At 39.7% G+C, this 15,722-nt stretch overlaps 2 protein-coding genes across 6 annotated transcripts in view; both read left to right on the top strand.

The window, feature by feature from the left end:
* The window catches only part of PPP6C (protein phosphatase 6 catalytic subunit), a 37,640-nt gene extending 34,186 nt beyond the window's left edge, over positions 1-3,454 (top strand). Inside the window, exon 7 of the mRNA XM_043469551.1 lies at positions 754-3,454. Coding sequence (XP_043325486.1) covers positions 754-1,002 — 249 coding nt within the window. The 3' untranslated portion in view covers positions 1,003-3,454. The remainder of the gene's footprint in view (positions 1-753) is intronic.
* Positions 3,455-6,948: 3,494 nt separating this feature from the next.
* SCAI (suppressor of cancer cell invasion) overlaps positions 6,949-15,722 on the top strand; it is a 121,904-nt gene continuing 113,130 nt past the window's right edge. For 3 of the 5 annotated variants that reach the window (XR_006269558.1, XR_006269557.1, XM_043469548.1), the window contains exons 1-2: positions 6,949-7,145; positions 7,853-7,897. Coding sequence is in view for 3 of the 5 variants with exons in the window: in XM_043469548.1 (XP_043325483.1) it covers positions 7,093-7,145; positions 7,853-7,897 (98 nt within the window). In the remaining 2 variants the exon portion in view is untranslated. The remainder of the gene's footprint in view (positions 7,146-7,852; positions 7,898-15,722) is intronic. The other 2 variants (XM_043469549.1, XM_043469547.1) reach the window with 2 other exon arrangements.

The raw sequence follows: 15,722 nt of genomic DNA, 5'->3' as shown, positions 1-15,722 counted from the left end.
GTATATAACATAATGATTTGATATGTGTGCTTATTGTGAATAGGCAGATTTTTTTGAGGTTCAGCTATTTTCATTTAAAAATACACACACATACACAGGGTGAACTAATCCAGCATAGTGGAGTCAGAGAGCTAGATTTATCTTGTCTGAGCCTCTGTTTCTTTCAGTTGCAAGAGAAGGATAATAAATCTCTTTCCAAATTTTTTAAGAGCCATACTGAAGCCTCAGTAAATGATCGATATTGATAGTAATGTGTTTGTGTGCTGTCATGTCCTACTCTTTGCAACCCATGGAATGTAGCTTGCTAGGCTCCTCTGTCCATGGGATTTCCCAGACAAGATTCCTGGGGTGGGTTGCCATTTTCCTCCTCCAGAGCATCTTCCTGATCCCATGTCTCTTGTGTCTCCTGCATTGGCAGGCGGATTCTTTGCCACTAGCGCCACCTGGGATGCAGACTGATAGTAATATATTTATTATTAAACCATAAAAAGCTTTGCTTCATATCTGAATGTACTTACAGAATGCTTTTCTTTCAGAAATTTGTGTCTAATTATGTGATTATTTCTATAACTCAGGCCAAAGTGTCTGACTTAGGAAAATTAGTGGGGAATAACAGTAGAATGGGTTCTATAATCAGGAGAGCTTTAGTTGATACAGGATTTATACTTAATTTAAATGCTTATTTTCTTATATATGTAGGTTGATTTATTGAAAAATGTGCTAAATACTTAACAGAACCTTTCTAAATTGCAGTTTGTTCATATCAACAACCTAAAACTCATCTGCAGAGCACATCAATTAGTGCATGAAGGCTATAAATTTATGTTTGATGAGAAGCTGGTAACAGTATGGTCTGCTCCTAATTACTGCTATCGTTGTGGAAATATTGCTTCAATCATGGTCTTCAAAGATGTAAATACAAGAGAACCAAAGTTATTCCGGGCAGTTCCAGATTCAGAACGTGTTATTCCTCCCAGAACGACGACGCCGTATTTCCTTTGAGGCCTTCGCCCCATCCTGCTGACCCATTTTTCTGCCCTCTTCTTACCCCAACTTTTGTGTATTACCCTCTACAATATACTTTTTATTGAGCACTTTGCTGCTGAAATGCTGCCTCTTGCCTTTTTTTTTTAATTTTAAATTATCTAAATTTATTGTTTGTTATGGTGTCTATAGCAATGTTTTTCTATCAGTTTCCTCCCCCTATCCCGTCCCCGCCTTGGACTCATTTGAGAAGACTTGAGAAATGTCTTAATACTCACACTGCTGCATGTAGCTCTTGCTTATTTACCGGTCTGAGGGAAACAGAATGTGTTTCCTTTTTTAAAAAGCCAATTGACAGAACAGACTACACTGAAATACTCCTCCTTTTGTATTATTCAGTCTTTTGTTTTAGTTTGGTAAGTTTTAAGAAATTTCAGCAGCAAAGTTGTTATCCAGTGGGCACGATGGACTGCAAATGACTCGAGTTATGTATACCGTCCCAGCTGTAAACTTCGTTGTCCTTTGTTGGATGATATTTTAAATGGATATAAAATAAATTGGTCTAAAGGGCTGCCCTTTGTTGTGTTTTTAAATTTTAGTTTTAAAACTGCTCTAGCTTATGACTTTGTACATTAAGATAATTGTATTGATCTTTTTCCAGATTCCTTGTATTTTTTAATAAAGTAATCCTAAATAAAACTCAGATAGGTTAAAATGTTAGAAATTTTAAACAGCATACGTTGTTAGCTTAAAGTTATTCTTTTTTTTTTTCCTAATCAAAGTTCTTGACCCTTTGGCTATTAAGTTTAAAACTTCAACTGAAATTCAGTACTATTTATTTTAAAAAAAATCACTAAACTGTGCCTAAAACAAATGACTGCCATATTAATGTTTTGGTTTATATCCTCTCTAGTAATAGAAAAACATTTAATACTTGTAATGCTGATGTGTTCATTTGATACCAGTTGAGTAGAATGTGATCAATCCAGTTTACAGTCTATCATGAGTATCATTAAGTAAAATATATGTACTTTTCAATGGGAATCATTCTTCTCTTGCTGTAACACTTGACCTTAACTTTTAGAAAGTATTCATTTTTTAACTGCAACTGGAAACGTTGAAAAGTCAGGACTCTTGTATTTGTGGATTGTAATCTGAAGCAGATTTTTTTAAAGTGTAGAAAAAAACCCAAATTGTCCTTTTTGTAAAGGTCTGTGATACCATGTTTTGGCTTTGTGTAAGTAATTTGAATATCCAAAGGGTTGTGATGATCAGTTCTTGATATGCAACTGTCCGCTTAATAAGGACAAGTGTTCCAGTAGTGTCTCTTATGACTTTGGTCATAAATGATGCTAGAATTAACCATTTTGTGAAATAGTTGGTATCCATTTACTACTATAATTAATTTTTTGTCATTCCAGGAAATCTTTGTGAAGCCAGCCAATTAATAAAGCACTTTAGCATCTGTTCAGGTAGTTTTGAAAACCAACTTTTTCCCATTCAGGATAAGAACTTCCAGGTTACCTAAAAATGCAATAAAAATCTTTATAGTCTAAGCTTCTTGGCACATAATTTTTCATCAGGGCTTTTCCTTTATTAAATGAGCACAATACTGTTTTAATTTTTACCCCCTTAACCACACAACTCCTTGTATAGTTTTTAATTGTGTAGCTGCAAGAAAGAAGTGACTAAGACATTTGCTGCAAACACTTGAACTGTTGGGTCAGTAGCTTTGTGTTACTGCCCTGACCCCAGTGTAATTCAGGGGGAAAGGTATTTTTTATCTTACAGGGATATGTAGCTATGTATTTTACTAATTGTGAAACACTGGAAATTAATGATGCAGACAACTTGGTTTGGTCTTGGAACAGCTCTCTGCAGTATTTTTTTTTTTTTTCTGTTACCATAAATTGTATTTAAGTGCTTGCTCTCACCTGCTTTTAAGTTGTACCAATAAAATCAGTAACCCTCAGCTCTTCCTTCCCATTTGACACTCCTTAGCTTAGATTGATGTAGTTGTTTTAGTTATCCGTGTAATGTGACTTTTATTTTTAAGTCAAGGTGTACTGCATTTGTTTGTCACTAGTTGGGCACGTGCCAATATTTCTGTCCATTCCTTAACTGCCATCTCTGTTTTGCCTGATTTTTTCTCTTCAACGGAATAATGGCTTTTTGCATGAAAAAAAGTTTTACTATTAGACATGTAAAGGGAAGAGAGAGTGAATGTATTGGACTTTGTAAGCCTAAAAGGAATATTTGGATCCCTCTAATAAAAAGGGCTATGTACTATTTAGAGTAATCATGTGGTGGAAAATACTTGCAAGTCACAGATTTATAGGCAGGAGGCTCTGTTACTCCCTGTGTCTAGGCTGAATGTAAAATCCCTTATGTTGTATTAATGGGGGTAATAACTATTTTTATTTGCCGATGATATACTTGGTTTCTAATAAAATGTCCTAGGCTCTAGTGAGAACTGTCTACTTTTAATTGCCAATTACTCCCCTTTCCTCATTTTTCTGATATGCTCTTGGCTAGCTTTTTCTCGGTTAATGCTTTTTCCTGAAAAATCTCACCATTTTAAATGTGTTTATTCGAGTGTGATCCTAAAAAGCCTGGATCAAGAGCACATCTCTAATATGCAGCCTGCATCATCTCCTACTCCATCTGGATGTCTAGAACTGTTGGACGATTTTGATGTCTTAAACCCTGGGTTTTGCTTTTGAAATAAGGTTTGAAATACTGTTCTTCACATTAAGATTTGTGTGTTTTTGCTTTGTAAGCCCAGCATCAGGTTTTGGAAAATGCCTGTACTGTGAAAGCAAATCCGAACTCTCTCTGAGCCTCTTTCATTGTCAGAAATAGAATTGCTTTCCATCAGCCTCCAAAAAATTGTATATCTGGGGTGGAAGAGATTTAACAGCAAAAATCCAGATTTTTAAATGTACTTGTTTTCTAAATGCCAATGTTTGTAAAGCACCTTCAGTTCTTTGGATGAAAGGTGCTATATTCTCTCAGTGTAAATTAATAAAAAGATTATAGGAAGTTTGTCAAAAAATTTTATCTAATGCAGTCTGTAGTATGTCCCAACAAGAAGTTAGCATTTTATATAACACAATTTTAAAAAATGCTTATTCCTTTACTTGGTTGCTTGACTAGTAAACAGAAGTGAAACTTTTTTTGTTCTGCATTTGACTCTTAAGTGTCCCAATTCTTTAAAGGAAACATTCATTGTTCTGTGCTGGATCCACTGCCCAGAACCGTGCTTCATGAGATCGTCACAACTCTTTCACTTGCGTAATTAAACAGTGTGAAGTCATGCTGATGAAATATACAGTAGTAAAACACCGAACAGAAGCATTTGGAAAGTCCCCTAGCATGAAACCACGCACAGTAGATGCTTGGGGAAGGAGCCTGTTCCCCTCTTACTAGTTTTCCTGTTAATCACTTGGTGAATATGTGCCTTTTTCACCCTTGTGATAGTAAGTTTATGCTGATTTGGATCATTCAAATGTTTCCTTAATTCAAAAATGCATGAAGTTTATGAATTTTTTTTTTGCATGTGTGTCAACAAAAATACTTACTAGGTAAGTATATTCCACTCAGTCCTTGGGGATCCACTGTTCTCGGCAGTTTGCTCTTTTTTATATAAATGGAAATGTGTTATTAAAGACTGAATGCAGGCATTATGGAATAGTGTGGAAAGAATATAGGTTTTGGGATCAATCTAGGAAAGAACCCCAGGTCTGCCAGGCAGTAAGAACAGCTAGCCTGTATTGAGCACACTTAGCTGAATACTGTACATGCCCTATTTTGTATCATCCTTAAAATGGCTCAATGACTATATTACCTCTTTGTTCATCAGATTCGGAAACAGATCATAGGTAACTCGAAGGAGAGCTAGAACTTGAACCCCTTTAAGGCATCCTAGAATAGTACATCTTACACAATATCGGTTATTGTAGCTGTGTGACCCCCAAGCAAGTTGGATTCTAATCTTAAAAATTCTGGGTCTAAGAATACATACAGGGTTGGTCTCAGGATTAAAAACAGCACTCAAAATACCCAGTCCCTGACCCGAAGTTGCAGTTTATTGAGAGCACACTTATATGCCATTTGCCCAAATTCATTGTAGTTAGGAAGTAAGAGTAATCCAAGGCAATATATAATTGCTGACATAGTGTAGTTTATATAAGTACAATGAATTTGGAGAAGGAAATGTTTAATTAGGATGGAGTAGTTGGGAAGGCTTAAAAGAGGAAGTGTGAATTAAAAGAGGAACATGTACCAGAATGATGGGCCATGCATTTCATGTAGTAGAAGCACAGAAGCAGGGATTACTAGAATTTGGACATGATTTGAAGATAGAATTGAGGGTACGTACTTCTTGGGAAAGCTTAAGAAATGAATAGCTGCAGCTCTATTGACAATACTGTGTTACAGAAGCATTGGCCAATTATGAAAAACCTTGAAAACCAGACAGGATAGTTTTAATTCATGTTTTGAGAAACATAGTAAATGACTTTCAAAATTAGTTGTCTTAGTAAGTTGATCCCACCAGGACTCCTACCCCATCTTTCCCAGTCTGACAAATTATTCTGGGGTTCTTTCCTTTTTCTGGCTTGGTAATAGTAAGGGTGGATACTACTGGTTGGGAATTAGGTGACTGTGGTTCTATAATTTTGGGGTTATGTAAAATACTAATCTGGGGAGCCAACATGTTCAATTGTTTTTTCTTGTCAATGCCATTTTAAAGGTTCCATTACAATTTACCATCATTTCACTGAAGGAAGTATGTAAAAAGAGCTGTCTCAGAATAAAGGACAGCCCTTTACACCAAATAAATTTGACTTTATGAAAAATTAGTATTCTTATTTTTGCCATTTGTGGAGATCAGTAAGAGATTTGTCCCAAGCCTTTTAGTGTGTATAACTCTAAGCTGTTATATTATTGATGCACAAAAGCATGTTCCACTAAAACAGAAGTAGCTTAAGAGAAAATTATTCCTCTTCTCAGCTCCAAATGGATTCTGAGGCTCTACCAAACAAAAACTACAGAGGAATGCAGCAAGGGGAAGGGGATTCCACCAAAAAGGAAGAATTTTGTTAATATGTTAATGAGTTACTTCTTATTTTGAAGGATGGTCTTGTTAAAGCAGAAAAGATGACTGATTATGCTTGTGTGCTGGTAGTCTTGCATGCTTAGGTCTGGCAACAATACTAAAAATGCAAAGAAATTTATTTCAAAATTGATTAGCTGGAGCAGAGGTCACAATTACCTTCAGTATCACAGGACGGTTAGCAACACATTCAGGGGTCAATTCTATACAGGCATTTGAAAACAAAGCCCATTGCTTTTGGTTATGGCATCAATTCTGTTTGCAGGGTTGATTTTCCTTTCTTGGTAATTTACTTTATAAACCTCTTGCTTTCTTGGAAGCCTGCACCCAAGCCTGTGATCTCTGCAGAGTACTGAGCACCTAAACCACGCTTTATTTTGATAAGATTCTTACAGTTTTCTTGCTGGATTCTCTATGAAGCTCTGAGTTCTGACCATTACAGCATGATGTAGTCTGGGACCGGATATGAGGTGGTCAAAATGAAGCTCAGTTTGGAGACTTCGCTCACTGTCGCACCTGCCAGAGGAGTTTGGGAAATTGCAGCGCTTGGCTGTTGGGTCTGGCGTGGCGCAGTGTCGGGGGGCGCCAGCAGGTGTGTGGGATGCAGGAAGCTGAGCCAAAAGAACCTGCCCGCAGGTGTCTGGCGCCGGAGACGCAGTTTCTACTTTCGGCCGCACGGTGGCGCTTAGATATCCCCGGCCTCGCTAGCAGTCTCTAAGGCACCTCCGCCGCCACCTGCAGTCTCAACCAAACTCTAGGTGGCGGGATGTGACGGCCCGAGAGTCCAATCGACCGCCAGGCTTTCGGCTACACTGCAGCTCTAGCCAATGGGAGCCGAGGAGAGGCGCGGAGGAGGCGGGTCTCGCGGCAAGCCTGGCAGAGGCGCGAGGCCCTCCGCCCGCCTCTCCGCCTACTCCAAGCCTCCGCCGCCTCAGCTTCCCGAGCGAGCCCTGCGGCCGCCGGAGCAGCTCCCGCGGCGGAGCAGGAGCCGGATGGTCAGAGGAGCCCGGCAGCCCCAGCAGCCGCGGAGTCGCCTGGCCCCCAGGTGGGGCGGGGGCTGGAGGGAGGTCGGGCTTGGGGATGGGGCGGGGGCGCGGGAGCGGGCCCAGGGCAGCAGCTTGGGGCCGTGAGGCATTCGGGGGCGCCGAGACTGGCGGGGCGGGGGGTTCAGGCTGCGGGGAACTCGGGGGTCGCCTAGGGGGCGGCGGAGCGGGCTGGCCGGCGGTCGCACCCTCCCGGCCGGATAAGAGGGGTGTGTGAGGGAAGGGGCGCCGACGGGTGAGACTCGGGGCGCTGGGCCGGGAGGGGCAGGAACGCGCGCGCCGGGTGGAGGGGGCCGTGGAATGCGGGGGGCGCCGGGCCTGGAGGGGCGGGGCTCGGAGGGGCACTGCACGGGCGGGAGGGGGTGGGCACCGGGAAGGGGAAGCGGAGGGGCTTGCGGGGTTGATGAAGCAGACAATGAGTAGGAGGTGGTGGGTGGTTTTGGGGAGATGGGCTGTGACGAATAAGGATGAGGATGGAGTGAGAGACCAGGAGACAGAGCAAGGTTTGGGCAAAACAGATATTAGGGGAACGGTGAGTCCCAGGGTCGCTGGGAAACAGAGCATAAGGCGTTTTGTAAGGTCAGGTATGGGCTTAGCGAGTCTAGGGTTCTCGAGGGCGGTCCGTTGAGTTCTTGACTGGCACAGTATGGCCCGCAGATGTGTTCTGGTATGTTACTTTTAGTTACCATCTTATCTGTTTGGTCTGTAGACTGACTGGCACAGTGGAGAAACCACCCCGAAAACGGAAAAGCAGGTAAGGCAAAATGCCTTCCTAATTTTTATTCGTATTTTCCATTTGCTTGGGTGCACCTGTGCTATACTGCATAATTATACACTGTCAGTGAAGTTTTTATTTAGCTTCTTCCTTAATGGGTGTAGCTGTGTGCAGGATCTCTCTTCTGAGGACCTCAAAGTATTACCTGTACACTTTTTTTTTTTTTTTTTGTATCTAAGATTATATGGCAAACAGATGTGGATAATTGAGAAGTCCTAGTTTTTTTATGTTAGCCGTAATTTCAACTTCTTCACCAGCTCTGTTTTAAAAGCTAAGGTTTATTGAACACCTACTATGTGCCAGGTACGATGCACAGGTGATTATTTGTATTATCTTCTGTAATCCTTGAAGCTCCCCAAGGAAGCGTGTACCGTTAATCACTGTTTTACCCAGGAGAGAACTGAGACACAAGAGAAGCTGAGCATTTCCCCAAGATCATACATCTAATAAATGATAGAACCAGGATTGGAATCCCGGCAGTCAGACTCCGGAGCTGAAGCTTTTAACGTTATTGTATAATGCCTCTAATAAATAAATAATTGAAAATAGGTAACTTTTAAAAAATTCATTGTACATAGAGTGTAATAAACAGCTGAACCACAGGAAAATAGATGCAAAAGTGGTCTGCAGCAAGTGCATTATTCTGTGCATCCATTCCATTTTCTGAGCACATCCCACGTGTCAGGTACTTTATAGCCATTCTGTGTAGTCATTTGGAGATTCCTTTTTCACAGATGTTGGCGTTGGCCTAGAGAAAGTGAGTGACAGTAGTGAGGATGTGGCCAGTAGGGCCACTGTAATAGTACTTGCTGAGTTATCCATGTTAATACCTGGAAAATCTTAACAGTAAGTAGATAATGAAATGCTGATGGTGGAAAGTGTCAGTAGCCAAAGTTCCTTTATCACTCTTTAGGCCTGTACTGGGCAATATGGTAGCCGTGTATGGCGTTGAACACTCAAAATGTGACTCGCATGACTGAGGAACTGAATTTTTAATATTATTAGTTGTAATTAATTTAAATTTAAACATGGATACTTAACTATTGGAAAATGTTTATATCTGGAACAACTTGGGTATGTGAATCTGCTTTTTCATCTGTAAATTATGAAATCTGAATACCGATCAAATTTATCCAATGAAAACTTAATGTCCAAGGTGAGGCAAATATTTTAAGTATTAAAAAAACACACCAAATTTCAAATTAGTACAAAAAGAGCATGGCAAATTTTTCATTATTAGTTTTTATGTTGATTACTTCATGAAATAGTATTTTAGATATACTGGATTAAATAAACTGTTACTCAAATTAATTTCAGTTTTTTCTTTTTATTTTTTCTAACATTACTGGGAATTTAAAGATCTCAAATATGGCTTACATTTACTTTCTTTTCAGTAGCCCTTGTTTAACTCTTATTACTCCATTGCCAGACGTTTAGAGTAGCCTCCTGACTGGGTACCCTACTTTGAATCTGTAATTGATTCACATACTTTGCAAGTTGATCTTGTAATTCTCAAGCTTAAGGTCCTTATGTGGTTCCCCTTGTTTACTGAACATAATTCAGACTTTTTAGTGTCATCATGAAAAGAAACTGCTCTCTATTATGATAAACCATAAAGAAAAAGAATGTTTAAAAAATGAGTGTGTGTATATATATATATGTATGTATATATAATTTTAACTGAATCACTTTGCTATACAGCAGAAAGTAACACAGCATTGTAATTCAACTATACTTCAGTGAAAAAAAAGAGAGACTGCCTTTATTTCACTTCTCCCTATCTTCCCAGCCACAGTAGAGTTTTGTGGCCTTGGAAATTCTCCATAATGGAGCTACTAAATGTCTCGTATTAAATAACTTTCTGGTGAACCCTTCAGAATGAATTAATGTTCTGTTTGCCATTCCCAGAACTTATGTTTAGGTTTTTGCATGATTCCTTTTTCCCTCTGGAATACTTTCTGCTCACTCCTTGGCAAGCTCCCCCCTTTTAAGACTTCCCTCAAACATCGCATCTTCCATGCGGACTTTCTACCCTGTCCTTCACCTTCCTCTTAGTTCGTTCCTACGATAGCTTGTAGATACACCCACGTGTAATGGTTTGGGCTGAATTTGAATCCTAGCTCTATCAAATACAAGTTTTGAGATGATGTACAAGTTAATAAACCTCTCTGAACCCCAGCTTCTTCCTTTGTATAATGTAAATAATAACAGTTCAACTCTGATAGGGTCATTAAGTGTTCAATATAGTGCCCCGCACATAGAAAGTATCCAATAAATTTTAGGTTAAAAAGCACATTAAATGCCTTTTATTTACCACCTCTTTTCTAAACATATATAGTAAAAGGATGGAAAATAAAGATGTTAAGGCAAAGAAGACATGAGAGAAGAATAATAAAATTAAATCAGTGGCGAAGTTATATAGACCAGAAAGTACTTCACAGTTCCCAAAGGTTGGTTCCGTATTTAGCTCTCAGTTTCCTAGAACAAAGCTAAGAAGAAAATAAAGCTCAACTTCCAGATTCATGCAATCTGTAAAATCAAAGACATGTTCAAGGGAGGCACACTTTTTTTTGACTTTCAGAGAAAAATTTCTCTCATTGATTTTTATAATGGGGACACTGGTTTTGTGGGGAAAAATCCCCAGTGATAAATATACTAGAGAGTTTTTTTTAAAGATTGCTTCTTATAATGCTGCTCAGTCCAGGTTTAGGTGATACCAGTGAACATTCTGCAGAGAGCCAAAGCCCCTGGGTGTAGGTGTACTGCTTGCTGATGGTTTGGCTTGGCTCAGAGATAAGGAGGGATGCATAAATTATCAGGACTCTGCTTCTCCTCAGCACCCAGAATGGTTCCTGGCACCTAGAGAATGTTTGATTGAATTATGGAATGAATGAATCCTTAAATAATTGGTTTCATGAATATTATTTCTTGTAACCAAGTTTTGATAAGCATCAGGCAGCACAGAGTTTTACATTCTTACTCTCAGTCAGGAGTCCTGAGGGCACACATTCTGCGTATCTGAGGTCAGATCCTGACCAAGTCAGCATTTTGGCCTGAATGGACTGCCAATGTATATGTCTAAAGGGATCCTGTGGGCAGGACCAAGGTTTTTCTCAGAAAACAGTTCTGGGATTGCTCTAAAGGTAGAAAAAATAATGGCCAGACAAGCTCTAAAGATAGATTATAGAGAGAGGATATAATGGTCGTAGCCAGAAATTATTTATAGCTGTTTTTATGAGTTGTATACTGTGGCCATAAAATCCTCAATATCAAATGATGGAACTTCCTGGTGAACATTTCAAGATGAGTTAATAGCTGAAGGTAGTGTTAAGTATCGCTTTGAGCTGGCCTGCTGCGTTGAGTTGTGGACTATTAGGCTGTATATCCTATCCCATTTTAGGAAACGGTTGCCAAGTGTGATTTTTATTTTAGGATAGTTCCTGTGAAGTCATTGTTTTTGATAGACATTAGTTAGTGGCTGAGTTATCTTTTGAGAACATTCCTAGTGGACTAAACTATAAGACAGTTGAAGAAAAACTAAGATGACTTGAGATAAGCGCCTCATAACCCACTGCTAACCATTTCTTTGTTCGTTCTCCCTGCCCACCACCCCCAACTAAAACTCTTGTTTCCTTGTTTTAGTTCATCTTTGTACCCCTAGTACTGAGGGGTGCCCAATAAAAACATAGGGGACTAACAGATGAATTGGTGGTCAGAGGGAGTTAGTGCGGAATGGGGCTTTGGTGGTCAAAATAATGTGATACTGTTTAATGCCCCTGAAAAACCGTACTAGGCTGAAAGGAGTTTTAAGATTAGGAAACTTAACCTCTATCTGGTTTTGAAGAGTTCCAAAGGCTTCAATATGTCTGTTAATAAGTTTTGGATTATGAACTAGAGAATCCTTTCAGATCCTATTAGGAACAGGACCCATTTGTTTGGATAAGATTCATGTGATTAAAGCTTTATTGTGTGATTTGGGTTTTGTGTGTGTGTGTATGATGTATTTAAAGCAAAAGGATCCATATATTTTGGTGGTGTATGTAATTTGTTTAAATTACATTTGAATTAAAAAAACAAAACAAAACAGGAAAACAAAACCTTTAAATGCTTTCTAGTTCTGGGTACTAGGGATATAGACATGAATCTGACCCCTGCTGAGGAAAAGTTCATATCTTGGTGGGGGAGACAGACACACAAAAATGAAATGATGTAATTGACTTTGTATATATCCTAAGAGTTTATAGTAATTCTTCATGTTGGTAATGAGGGCAGTTTCTACAGACATTTCATCTAAGCTGTGAAGGTTTAGAGGATAAATTTTGGCAGTAGTGTGACTGTTGAAAATGACAGAGTAGAGCTAGGATGTAGGCTGACTAATGATGCAGTCTTCATTGTTTAGTCACTCTGTCATGTACGACAGACATGACATGTCTTGTGACCCCATGGACTGCAGCCCGCCAGGCACCTCTGTCCATGGGATTTCCCAGGCAAGAATACTGGAGTGGGTTGCCATTGCCTTCTCCAGGGGATCTTCCCTGACCCAAGGATTGAACCTGCGTCTCCTGCATTGGCAGGTTTCTTTACCACTAATCACCTGGGAAGCCCTAGTGATGAAGTCTTAAGAGAGATGAATTCAGAACAAGTGTCAGGTGTGGGAAGAAAGAAGTTTTTAAATGCTTGGGCTGTGATGTCAGTTTAGAAATTATGCAGTAGTTCTCAACGAGGTACCATTTTCTCTCCAAGGGGCACTTGGCAATGTATGACAGGATGAGGTGGTTGGATGGCATCACCGGCTCGACGTACATGAGTTTGAGCAAGGTCTGGGAGTTGGTGATGGACAGGGAAGTCTGGCGTGCTGCAGTCCCTGGGGTCGCAGAGAATAGGACATGACTGAGTGACTGAACTGAACTGAGAGACATTTTTAGTTGTATAAATCAGGGCATTTAGTGGGTTGTTGAAGAGCACTGCTAAACATCTGCAGCATACAGGACAGCTTCCCAACTGAGGAATTGTGCTGCTCCCATTGTCTGATGCTGAGAAATCCTGAATTAGAGTTTGAATCCTGGCTTTTCCTAATACTAGCTTTGGGCTCTTGGATAAAGTATTTAACCTCTGAACCTGTTTGTTGTTTTGCCCAATGCAGGTAATGATAGTATCCACTTTGTGGAGTTATTACCCTCTTCTAATAGCATATAAACTTGTCTGTTTTCCTTACTATTCTGTTCCCAGCACTTAGAACAGTGCCTCACGTGTAATAGATACTCAGTCACTCTTTGTTGGCTAATTCAATGAATGACTTATTGAGGGGATTCATTGAAGTAATGAGTGTAAGATACATGATACCATTACCTGACATACATTAATAACTCAGTATGATAGTTGTGTCTATCCTTAGCTTAAATATCTTTATTTTGCCTTCACTTCCAGTATTTTTAAAAATCAGCTTTATTGAGGTGTTATTTACCTATGATAAAATTCACCAATTTTAAGTATACAGTTTGAGGAGTTTTGACAAATATATGCAGTTGTATAACCACCCATTGCAATTATGATATAGAACATTGGTATCCTGTGCTTCTTGTACGACTCACATTTGTTCATGTTTCCTTGTAGTCATGGTTCTGGCAACCACTGGTCTTTTTTTCCCTGTCACTGTAGTTTTGTCTTTTCTAGAATTTCATGTAAGTGAATCATTCCGTATATGGTCTTCTGTGTCTAGCTTCTTCCACTTGGTATAATGCTTTTGAGATTCATCCGTGTTATTGTTTGTGGTTGTAGTCAGTTTCTTCTTATTGAGGAGCATTTCACTGTTTGATTTTACTACACTTAGCATTCACCAGTTGATGGACATTTGGCTTTGTTTCTAGTTGGCTAGTATGAATACAACTGTTATGAACATTTGAGTTAAAGTCTTTGTGCACACATATGTTTTCACTTCTCTTGAGTAAATGCCTAGGAGTGGACTTGCTGGGTCTTATAGTAAGTGTAGTTTAGCTTTTTTTTTTTTTTTTTTTGTAGTTTAGCTTTTTAAGAAATTTCCAAACTGTTTTTCAAAGTGGCTGTACTATTTTGCATTCCCACTAACACAATGTATGGGATTTTATTTGCTCCACATTCTTGTCAGGACTTGGTATTCTTTTTCAAGTTATATTGAGATATGTAATTGGCATACAGTAAGCTGCATATATTTAAAGCATACAGTGATAAATTTTAACAAATTCCCCTTTGCCATTCTAGGGGTGTGTAGTTATACCATTATGTTTTTGTTTGGCGTTCCTTTACCTCCTTTTGTAATTTTCCTGTTCAGATCTTTTGCCCATTTTTGTGGTCAGTTGTTTGTCTTCTTTTATTTATTTATTTATTTATTTATTTTTTTGTTTGTCTTCTTATATAGTTATAGGAGTTCTTTATATTGTATACTCTGAAAATTCTTTATCAGGTGTGTTCTGCAGATTTTTTCCCCCAGTTTGTGGCTTGCCATTTCCTTTTCTTTACAGTATCTTGAGGAGCTTTTAGCATGAATAGTAGGTTGGATGGGAACACATTTAATTGAGACAACAGATCTAGGATTAGGTTCGGGTAAGAGCATGAGTGTATTCTGGCTACACGGAGCATTAAGTGCTGCAGTGTCCCATCTTTAACAGGCTAATGAAAACATGGGTCTGGAGCTGAAGGGAGAGATTAGGGCTTGAGATGCGGATTAGGAAGTCAGCAGCAGATACGCAGTGATCCAGGTCATGGAAAGGAATGAGACAACCCAGAGGGACCATGTGGAGTGGGATGTGCCGATGGCAGTAGAGTGCTGCAGTGAGTACACGGTGAGGAAGCAGACCAGACAGCTTTGTCTCTTAGACGTTGTCTCTTGGCCGTATTATCTGTCCACTGCAGTCTTTCTGCAGGTGGTCATCAAACGAGGAGTGTCTATTTTTGGGAGACAGATTTCTGTACAAAGGGTACACTCTTTGGCGAGAAACATATTCTGGAGGTAGTTATGTGGAAAACTGGGGGCATGTCTTCCAGTCTACATTGAAACACAGGAATATTAGGGAGTTTCCTTGTGCTGATGTTGGCCTAGGCAGTATCTCTGTGGAAAGGCAGTGGCCGTGGTAAGGCTGTTTCTTATGGGCAAGTGTCGGTGAGAACCTAAGGTGAAGTGCCAGAATTAAATTCTGTAAAAACAGACTTGGTGAGGGGTGTGTGTTGGGGGGGGCCCTAAGAGTAGATGGTCAAAGTATTCAACGTTTTCATGGTAATACTTTATTCAAGAATTATACCTAGACCAGCTCAAGCAGTGGTTTTCAAGGGTTTTCATAAAGAGCCCAGAGGTTCCTTGGTGGTGATTCAAGGGCTCCAGGGGGTTAGAGTGCCCGGAGGAGGCAGAAGTAGATTAAGCAGGCTAGCTCGCCTCCAAGACTCCAGATCTACTTTTCTGTATGTATGTATATATATTTTAAAAATTTTTATTTATTTTTTGGCTGTGCTGTATCTTTATTGCTTTCCCCAGGCTTTTTCTAGTTGCGGCAAGCAGGGCTACTGTCTCGTTGCAGTGTACAGGCTTCTCATTTCAGTGGCTCCTCTTGTTGCAGAGCACGGGCTCTTGAGCACAGGGGTTTCAGTAGTCATGGTGCTTGGGCTTAGTTGCCCCATGGCATGTGGAATCTTCCTGGTCCAGGGATTGAACCTGTGTCCCTGACGTTGGAAGGCAGTTTCTTAACCACTGAACCACCAGGGAAGTCCTCTTGTATATTTTTAATATGGAAAATTTCAAATAATAATAGATAATCTTAGAATAATAATCTTAGCA

This window comes from Cervus canadensis, chromosome 5 (genome assembly GCF_019320065.1).
Source record: "Cervus canadensis isolate Bull #8, Minnesota chromosome 5, ASM1932006v1, whole genome shotgun sequence".
Lineage (NCBI taxonomy): Eukaryota > Metazoa > Chordata > Mammalia > Artiodactyla > Cervidae > Cervus > Cervus canadensis.
Note: the sequence above shows the minus strand (reverse complement) of the source record. Positions and strands in the feature narration are given on the sequence as shown.